Consider the following 9,548-nt stretch of genomic DNA (forward strand, 5'->3'; position numbering starts at 1 on the left):
TAAAAGACCCTTGTCATCTTCAGGATTGAAACACAAAATTAGTTTCAAATGAGCTGTATTTCCTCAAATTAAAAATTGCAGCCAGAGCATGATGCATTAACACTGCACTTGGACGTGAAATAGGCGGATCCACCCCCTATTTCCAAGATCTGTAGCAGAAATCAGACTGTCTGCTTGCCACAAGAAATTGGATTTTTTTTTTTTATGTTTAATATTATAGTCATCAGAGGTTAAAACGTGCAGCTCATGCTCCAGTCTCCTAAAGATATGACAGATCTGAGGAGCCTCAAGAAAGATCAAGGGAAGGAAAACAAAGGGGATTTGTGCGCAAAAGCAAGAGAAAACATGAGACAAATTGGAAACCACAATCCTTTGAATTTAAAGATACTACATTTCACACCTCCTCCCCAACACAGAATAATTTAAAGATAAGCCACTGACAACGATGAATATTTCCCTTCCCTTAGGTAGCAGCCCTATCCCCTTGAAGAGGCTCCAGTGAAGAGGACAAGGAGACAAGACCACCTGCTCTTCTGGGGAGCAGAGAAAAGGCCTCTGGCTACCATCACTGACATTTCTGCAAGTCAACGGGGCTAGAAAAGGGTTGGAACACCAAGCAGAGTTATATAAACCACAGGTGTGATGGTTTAGGCTTAGGCACTGAGAGGCAGCTTATATGCTCCTTTAAAGCTATAGACAGTCAATTCTCTTTAATTTTTAAATTATTTTTTTCTTTCAAGCACTTTTCACTTTTCTCACTCAGATTTTGTAAGACAGTATAGATGGGAACAATCTACTTAAGGATATTTAAACTTAAAAAAGAAGGCAGTAATTAATCTTTAAACAGAGTTCATTATTACTCTTAGAAATGCTTTTTAGCATTTTAGTGATACTTCTAGTGATATTTACACAATCATGCTGTCCACTGTGCCTCTCTCTCCTGCCCAAGCTTTTGAGTCTCATGGCAAATTCATTCTTACAAACTTGAACATCAGCAGCTGGCCAGAAGATGGGCATCCCAAATAAAGGTGTTCACTGAGGAAAAGGAAAAGAGAAAGCATCTTTTCCTAGGTCTCAAGGAGTAGTCCAGTCAGCAACACCTATGATGCTCACGCTTCTGCCCCAGCATGAGCTGTCCCTCCCAGTGGCGGAAGTGTAGGGGCATGAAGGAGCTCTCACAGCAGGGAAAGCCTTCATGATACAGATCACCCCTTCAAAATTAAAGGCTTAATTTTATGAATTTCTTTTCTCCAATTCGTACAAAAATTGGCATGGGAAGCACCTTTAGTATAGCTACTCTGTCATGAACATGATATGTCAGCTCCACCTCAAACACTGATGAGATTCCAGAGGGTGACGTTTCTGTTAAATAACAGATCTGGTCTCACAAATACACATAAGGTTTGGATACAATGCTCAGGAGTATCATATCCTCTTGCAACACACTGTGGTACTGATTGGACTCATGTTGACCAAGTACAGAGTGCTGTATCTTGAAGGCAAAGCAATACCCTTACTATCACAGTTATGGCAATAGGCCTGTTTATTCCCTTGGCAGTCCACAAACAACTACATCAACTTGTGGATGAAGAGCCCACAGCCACAGTACACCTGGGCAATGTGATTATACCAACTGCCTCGTCTAAAGCTATAAGAGTGGGTTTCAATTTTCCCTTCTTGGTTAACCACAACCAGCAAGCTTGACAGAGCAGCATGCAGAGATCACTTTGCATTATTTTCATGACCTATTTCTTAAAATACGCCAGCCCCTGGGCACGTTTTCTACTCATACATCACCTCAATAATTTTAGGAGGCAAGGTCTTGCTTTTCTCAATACTACCTGTAGACTCATCCAGTGGGACCATGGAGCTAAAAGGCAATTGCAGATGCTACTGCACACATGAGTAACAAAGATAAATCTTCAGCCAATTTTTCACTTTCTGTGTGGATGCACAGCTACTGCGGGTACCTCCACCACATTGGGTGTTTGAGACACCCATGACATTTGTTGGGTAGCAAAGACATCACTGCAGGCAGATATCTGTACATCACAGGAAAAGCTTCAGACAGATGTGGGGAACAGGACTTCAAAATCCATCTTTTCTTTACTGCTGCCACATCCCTAGCCTTTAAAGCCTGATTGTGGTGTCATCCTCTAGTTTTTAAAATGTTTTAATTTTGTTGCTTGTTTCCAGAGGAAAGCTCTGAAGCACTCTCAGACCTGTGATCATGGAAGTGGCACCTCTACCTCAACCCTTAAATCTACTGTATCTGCCAACAGCCCCTTGTTACCACTCAACCAGGAGAATTAGAAACACACAGCATCACAGAGAAGATGGGAAGTACAAGTATTTACAGGATCTCGAAAGCTTCCATATGATAGGATTCTTCACTAGGCAACTAGGCAACTGGTGAAGGGATTCAAGCACAAGTCCTATGAGGAGAGGCTGAAGAAGCTGGGGCTGTTCAACCTGGAGAAGAGGAGGCTCAGGGGAGACCTCATCACTCTCTCCAACTACCTGAAAGGAGGTTGTAGCCGGGTGGGGGTTGGTCTCTTCTCCCAGGTAGCTATCAGCAAGACAAGAGGGCATGGTCTCAAGTTGTGCCAGGGGAGGTTTAGGTTAGATATTAGAAAGAATTTCTTTACAGAGAGGGTAATCAGGCATTGGAATGGGCTGCCCAGGGAAGTAGTGGATTCTCCGTCCCTGGAGATTTTTCAAAAGAGACTGGATGTGGCACTCAGTGCCATGGCCTAGTAACCGCAGCGGTAGCGGATCAAGGGTTGGACTTGATGATCTTGAAGGTCCCTTCCAACCCAGCTGATTCTATGATTCTGTGATTCACAAAACAAGTTTTTTATTACAGTTTTCCACGTTAACATCCCACCAATTCCCATTATAAATGTTATTTAATACTGTACAACACATAATTATTTGCAGGCCCATCAGTTGGTGACGAAGTCAGATCACATTGACATAGTAAGAATAGCTGAGGAGTCAGCAACACAGAGGGGTTTTGGGGAATTTTTATGTTTTTTAAAGAAGGAAAGTGCAGCAAGACACAGCTACAATTGTGGCATTCAAAAGTTTGCGCTCTTTGCAGATCATTCAGCTTTTACTGTTGAGAGGAAGGAGAAGCAATTTTTTTAGGTTTGTTTCCATCCTCCACAACTTCTGCCTTCCACTCTTCAGTCAGTATTTCAGATGGCAGATGAAATGACACAGACAAAATTGACATTTGTGTGCTACAGAACACCCCAGTAACAGATACAAGGCTGTACTTACATCACTGAAGTGAAATTACCTGCAAGATCTCTTTTTTTTGGGTGCCAAAAAAGGGCATAAAATGTCTAGTCATAAACTAGTTCTAAACATTTTTATAAGGGAAGCATCACTTAAGAAACCAAATTTTTTGAGGAGACTATAACTGGACAAGCTCCCAGTTGCTGCCTCTGTCTTCCTGTCATCCCACCCAACACAGCACCTTTTCTTCCTCATTAAAGTGACTATTAAAGTGGCTAAACTTATTAAGTTTAAAGTAGTTTGTGTGGGACATAAAAAAATCTTATTCCTGAGAGGCTGTAGCAGAATCTGATTGCCCCAGTGGTTAGTAATCACCTCACTTCCATCCCCAGTGTTTCTGTGGAAAAACTACAGGCATTTATCAGTGTTATTCTTTAACATAATTAAGTCTCTACTCCCTGAGGTTTGTTTAAATGTTTTTAAAATAAAAAGTTGCTTGCTGAGGCTTTATGCAGTAAGAGCTGTTCCTGTGACCATATTGTGAGTGTATTAACTTTTCCCAAACACTTAAAAAGTTATTATCACCAGCAAAATACAAATAGTTTTGGAATAGCAAATGTGTTCAATCTGTACAAAAAGGTGCCAAAAAACATTGTAGCAATATTTCACTTTAACATCATTTGATGCAGTTGTGAGAAGCACCTCAGATGCAGATGCCCCTTTGGTAAAGGTGGGCAGCAGCATTCAGAGGTGTGTTTGGGGTTGCAGCCTCCAAAGGAGTGGTGTGCTGGCTGCTATGCTGTGTCACAGAAAAGACAGAGCTGCTAGATTACCTTCCAGTTCTCCTTATATACTAAATTTCTAGACAGATCCTCTTCCCCTTCCACAGAAGTAGCCCCTGACACTTTGCTGCTTCTCTCTCACAAAGCAGTGTCTGTTCTATACACAGTGTTTCTTTACTCAGGCAAAAGCTCAGCACCCCAACTGATGCAATGCAAGCACATCCATAGTTCTAGGAACGAATGAGTCCTTACTTTGCTGCCACCAAGCACTACCTTTAGGTCATTCCATCAGTAACTTACAGGTCAGGGAGAAGCATACAGTTATAGGAGCAGGTCTGACAGTTGTTTCTTTAAAATATAGTTTGGTTCCAGTGAGTCATAAGGGTTCAACACTGATCATATTCTACCATAAGACACTACACTGAAGGAATGGCATTTTGCTACAGCCTCCTCAGTCAGATTTAAGATTTATCTCCTTGGAATTCAGTTACAGTAGTAAATAATTATCTCACCTGAAAGAGAACAGGGAATAAGATATTCATCTCATTTCCAAAACAAGAAAATACTTAACAGCCTTGCAACTGCTTTATTCATTTCAGTCATAAACTACCTGCTGTGACATCACTTTGATGTCTTGAGGCATCCCAGAGCTCAATCCCTTAACTCTTCAGACAATGCAGCAGTAGGGGAGGGGAAGAGATTTGTCTCACCATGCTTTTTTTGAGTCTCCCCTATTGTCAAATAAAAATAACCTTTGTAGATTATGGAGTGACTTCTTACACAGTTGTCTTCACTTTAATATCATGTGGGATGAGACTGCAGTGTTGGTGTGTGCAGGAATATGGATATCACCCACTGAGTCTCACTATTCCGAGCCAAGGTGTGCACTCTACAAGCCCTTTGTAGCAGGCTCTCAAGGTTAAAAAAAAAAACAAACAACAAACCAACAAAAACCCCAAACCAAACAAAAAAGCCCCCAGTTGCTGAGCTAAAAGTCTAGTAGAGTTGAAGAACAGGGCTAAGAAATTGTGTTCCTTCCCTTTTTGAAGCATGATAGACAAAGTTCTAAACGTAAAGCTTCTACACAGTGTGCACCAGTACCTATGGCCAGCTTCAGAAAGGACAGCTGTGGGGGCAGAGGAGGAAATAGTTGTGCAGCCACACACGTCACACCCTGTGTAAGCTGGTAAAAAGTATGAGGACTTAGGTAGGTACTTGCAGGTGTGCATGAACAGAGGAAGACTTAGAAGAGGAATGGACCTTCAGCCCTTTCAACTCTTCCTCACCACCCCCAGCCTTTCCACAGACTACACACTGTTCTGAACTCCGGGTCCGATTCATAACTACACTCATGCACAGAACCCAGAACAGCAAGGCTTTGAGAGGCAGACAAAGGCAACCTGCTGCCAGGTTCCTAAAGAAGACGCAAACTGCTCCATGTAGGTAAGACAAGCCAAAAAAGTTGTGCAAACCTCTTTGCAATGCACGGTCCATGTACCGAGTGTATATTCAACGGGAGAAGAATTGTGTTTTCACAGTGCCTGCTATAGTGTACCCACAAAAGAGATAATAGCCCCCTACCTATCACTGCTATAAGTGCCACTGAGCAGCAGGGAAGATTCAGAAAGTTATTGTAGTCTACATTCAATTTATTTCAGTGTCTCAACTGTTCACATAAATACCCTCTCTTCCTAGGACTACAGTTGCAAGAAACAGTGCACTAAGATACTATCTGACCTCCTGTTTTGTTATTTTTTTAAGAGCCAAAAAGCCTTGCTTTTCTGGGGAAAAAAAAAAAAAAACCAACAAAAAAACCCCAAGCCAAGCCAAACCAAACCAAAACCAAAACCAACCAACCAACCAAAAAACCTCCCAAAACACCCCCAAAAAACTAAAAAAAACCCCACACCCCAAAAACCCCCACAAAAACCCCAAAACAAACAACAAAAAACCAAAACAACCACCCCCCAAAAAAACCCCAAGACTTCCAAAACCCCAAGACATGCTCCCCTGGAGAAGCAGCAACTTTGAAATGCCTAAGTGCATTCATGACTTACATAAGAAATGGCAATTAATAAGGGTCCAATAGCTTTGTTTTTCAATTAAAGAGACGATTAAAATTTTGGCACATGCTCCATAATATTGATTACTATGTGATTCACTGTTAATTACATTTAGTAAGAGGCATGAGGAGAAATGAGGAGCAGACCAAAGTTAATTCCATTTGACTTTTGACAGTTCACCAGGTCTCTTCAGATAAAAAAAATGGATGCTCAAATCCTCTCAGCATTTCATCATAATTCTGTAAAATAAGCAGCCAGAAAAAGATCCCAAGTTTGTTACTGTACAAAGTTATGAGATAGTTTTGATTTTCAAAGTAGCTTAAAGGAGTGTCTAAATGACCTTGTCCCACTTGATCATCGAATTCCTTTCTCCCTGGGGCTCATCTCTCATCAATACATTATCAGTGCACAGACAGTGGTAAAAACATGCTGTACACCACCAGATTGGAGAGGACAACACAATTAATCATTTGTTGAACACTGCTCACAAGGTTATTTGCTTTCATTATAAATAAGCAAGATGGTCAAGAAACGTGTCCCCTTTCCAACTCCATCTTTAACTTGAATGAGAAGTTCTTCTTTAAATATTGGGTGATTTGTTTAAAGCTAGTAGCTAGAAATACTGTGCAGAGTTTTTCTAATGTTAAATGTTTGTCACTTGCACAACTCATCACATTCCTGAAAGAATAAGTTTCTCAGGCAGGTGACTCCAGGATTCTGAGACCACACACAGCACGTGATGGTAAAGGTCACAGCCCCCAGCATGTTTCAGCACGTTTATTTTCCTCCCAGCTCTATGTTTCACATTTTCTGAGCACTAGGCTGTAAAATCCATGTATAGAAAACAGCAAATATTCCCTCTATAGTAAATTTGCAAATATCTAAGAAAAAACCCAAGCAAATAATACAAAACAAACCCCAAGCAAATGATAATCAATAATGTTATCAGAGACCTGATCAAATACACTATAAAACTTGCTCTGAATAATACAAAAGTAACACATGGAAAGGATGGCTTGTGAACCCACAACATATCTCGAGTTTAACACAGTTTAAGAAGTTTATCAAATCTAACCATTCTCCTTGCTGTGTTAGTAAAACCATACACGGTATACAAGCTGTTGATATATAGAGGACCTAAACAGTTGTATAAAGGTATCTCCATTTAGTTCTGCACGCCAACTCCTAGGATTCTAGATTAAGATAATTTTTGGGTTTTGCTTGTCCTAAGATCATTGACATTTATTTTGCAGCAACTCCTTTCCCCTCCCATGTACTGCTCTGCCAGAGTTGTAGCTGACCCCCAGCATCATTCGGTGCAGTTCAGCGACCAGGCGCAGAGGGCTCTTCCAGCGCAGGGGGCTGCAGCTGCAGGTCTGAAAGCGTCCACACCCAGGGCAGTGTCACCTCTCCCTTCCCAGGTCACCGAGGACCACAGCGGCAGAAAAGGTTTTCTGCTAACTGCTCCCACAATAGACAAACTATCTATCCTGATGTGCCCCCTTTTTTAACAGGCTTTAACCATTTGTTAACCCCTGACCGGACGCCTCCGGTCCTACTAAAGTGAACCTGCTGTGACAAGAATTCCTTACAAAACAACATAACTAAAACACCATTCCCTACGTTTTCAGCTGTTCCTTCAAAGGCAGGACGCAAAAGCTCTGAGGGAGGTACCGGGAAAGAGCCGGCACATTTACACACCTCCTACCAAGCCCGGGGGGGGCAGCTCCCACAGCTGCCTGCGGCTTCCCGCGTCCCAGGAGCGCAGCATCACTGCGGCCGCGTCTCCTCAAGTGACAAGTGCCCGGCACGGCCGTGCCTGATCAGCATCCCCCTCCCTCGGAGCGACCGTTCATCCCCACCCATCCCTTTCGCGGCCATCCCAATCCACCGGGGTCAGACCCGCAGGGAAAAGCGACCCCGTCCCCGCCGCCCGTCCCAGACCGCTACCTGCTTCGCCGCCGCGGTGCACCTTGACCAGCACCTCCGCCCGGCCGCCCGCTCTCAGCTCCCGCCGCAGGTAGAGCCGCCCCGATGTCCTGTCGACGGCCACAGGGGTGTTGCCGGGAGAGACCAGCTCGAACCAGCCGCCGGTCGCCCGGTCTCCGCTCCGCGGGACGGTGAAGACGGTGTCGCCCACCTTGGTCCCGCGGGGCAGTCGGGCCGTGTAGCGCCGGGTTCCGGGTCCCGGCGGCTGCAGCGAGCGCGGCCCCCGCTGCCGCCCCGCGCCCCCCGCCGCCCCCCGCCCGCGCACAGCCAAGCGCAGGCACCGCGCGGGGCTGCGCAGCGGCCGCGGCCGCCCGTGATCGAGAGCGGCCACGCAGAGGCGGAGCCGGCGCAGCCCCAGCAGCGAGCCCACGGTCAGCACCTGCCCGCTGCGGGGCACCACGAAGAGCAGGCGGCTGCCGGCGCCCGGCGGCCAGGGGCGGTAGGTGAGGCGCGCGTTGGCGCCTTCATCACCGTCCGAGGCGCGGAGCCGGGCCACCTCCGTGCCCAGCGGGGCCAGCTCGTCCACCTCCAGCGGCCGCGCCGGCGGCAGCCGCGGCCGGTGATCGTTGCGGTCCAAGACCCGGACCCGCAGTAGCGCCTCCCGGGGGGACCGTCCCGCCCGCCGCCGCAGCCAGAGCCCGTACTCGGGCTGCGCCTCCCGGTCCAGGCGCTCGGCCGTGAGGAGCAGCAGCAGCCCCGGCCCGCTGCCCGGCCACCGCTGGACAGAGAAGCGCGAAGCGCCGTCTCCTTCCAGCGCCCACTCCCCAGCCGGCTCACCGGGGCCCAGCAGCCTCCGCAGCGGCACCCGCAAGCCCCGCACCCGGGTCCCCGCCGGGCTGTTCTCGGGCACCTGCCCGGAGAAGCGGAGCAGGCGGGGGGAGCCCCCGCAGCCCGGCCCCGCCGCCCCGCCGAGCAGCGGCAGCAGCAGCAGGACCGGGAGCAGCCCGCAGCCGCCCCGCCGCACCCGGCCCATTCCGCCGCTCCCGCCGAACCGAGCGGAGTCCAGCACCCCACGAAGCCTCTCTGCGCCGCTCTCGCCGCGGGCACCCACGGCACGAGCAGCCCCGGCCAGTGACGGCCATGGGCGGGACGGGGCGAGCCCGCCCCGTGTGGTCGAGGGGGGCGCCCGCCCGTGGCAAAGCCTACAACACTGCCGGGTCAATCGCTTATCTTCCCCCTTTCCCCATTGCCCGTGACGGTAATCGGTGAGTAATCCCTCCCTGTCCTTGTCTCAGCTCATGAACCTTCTGTTATATGTTCTCTCTCTTGTCCAGTTTCGAAGGGGAGTGATGGAGCAGCTTTGGTGGGTGCCTGGCATTCAGCCGACGTCAAACATGCCACATGCATCCAGCTGCTTGCTCCCGCTCCTCCACAGGAGGGGGCACAGGATAAGGAACTGTGCCTTCTAAGGGGGGAGGGGGCAATTTCGTGTAAAACGGCAGCCTCCTGCTCTCCTGAGCCTGTGTTTAAA

General features: G+C 47.3%; 1 protein-coding gene across 1 annotated transcript; it reads right to left on the reverse strand.

The window, feature by feature from the left end:
- Positions 1–7,940: 7,940 nt before the first annotated feature.
- On the reverse strand, positions 7,941–9,050 carry LOC116779907 (protocadherin-8-like). Its single transcript, XM_032674428.1, has one exon. The coding sequence runs from the start codon at positions 9,048–9,050 to the stop codon at positions 7,941–7,943; it is 1,110 nt and encodes a 369-aa protein (XP_032530319.1).
- Between the last annotated feature and the right edge of the window lie 498 nt (positions 9,051–9,548).

The sequence above is a fragment of the Chiroxiphia lanceolata genome, chromosome 1 (genome assembly GCF_009829145.1).
Source record: "Chiroxiphia lanceolata isolate bChiLan1 chromosome 1, bChiLan1.pri, whole genome shotgun sequence".
Taxonomy (NCBI): Eukaryota; Metazoa; Chordata; class Aves; order Passeriformes; family Pipridae; genus Chiroxiphia; species Chiroxiphia lanceolata.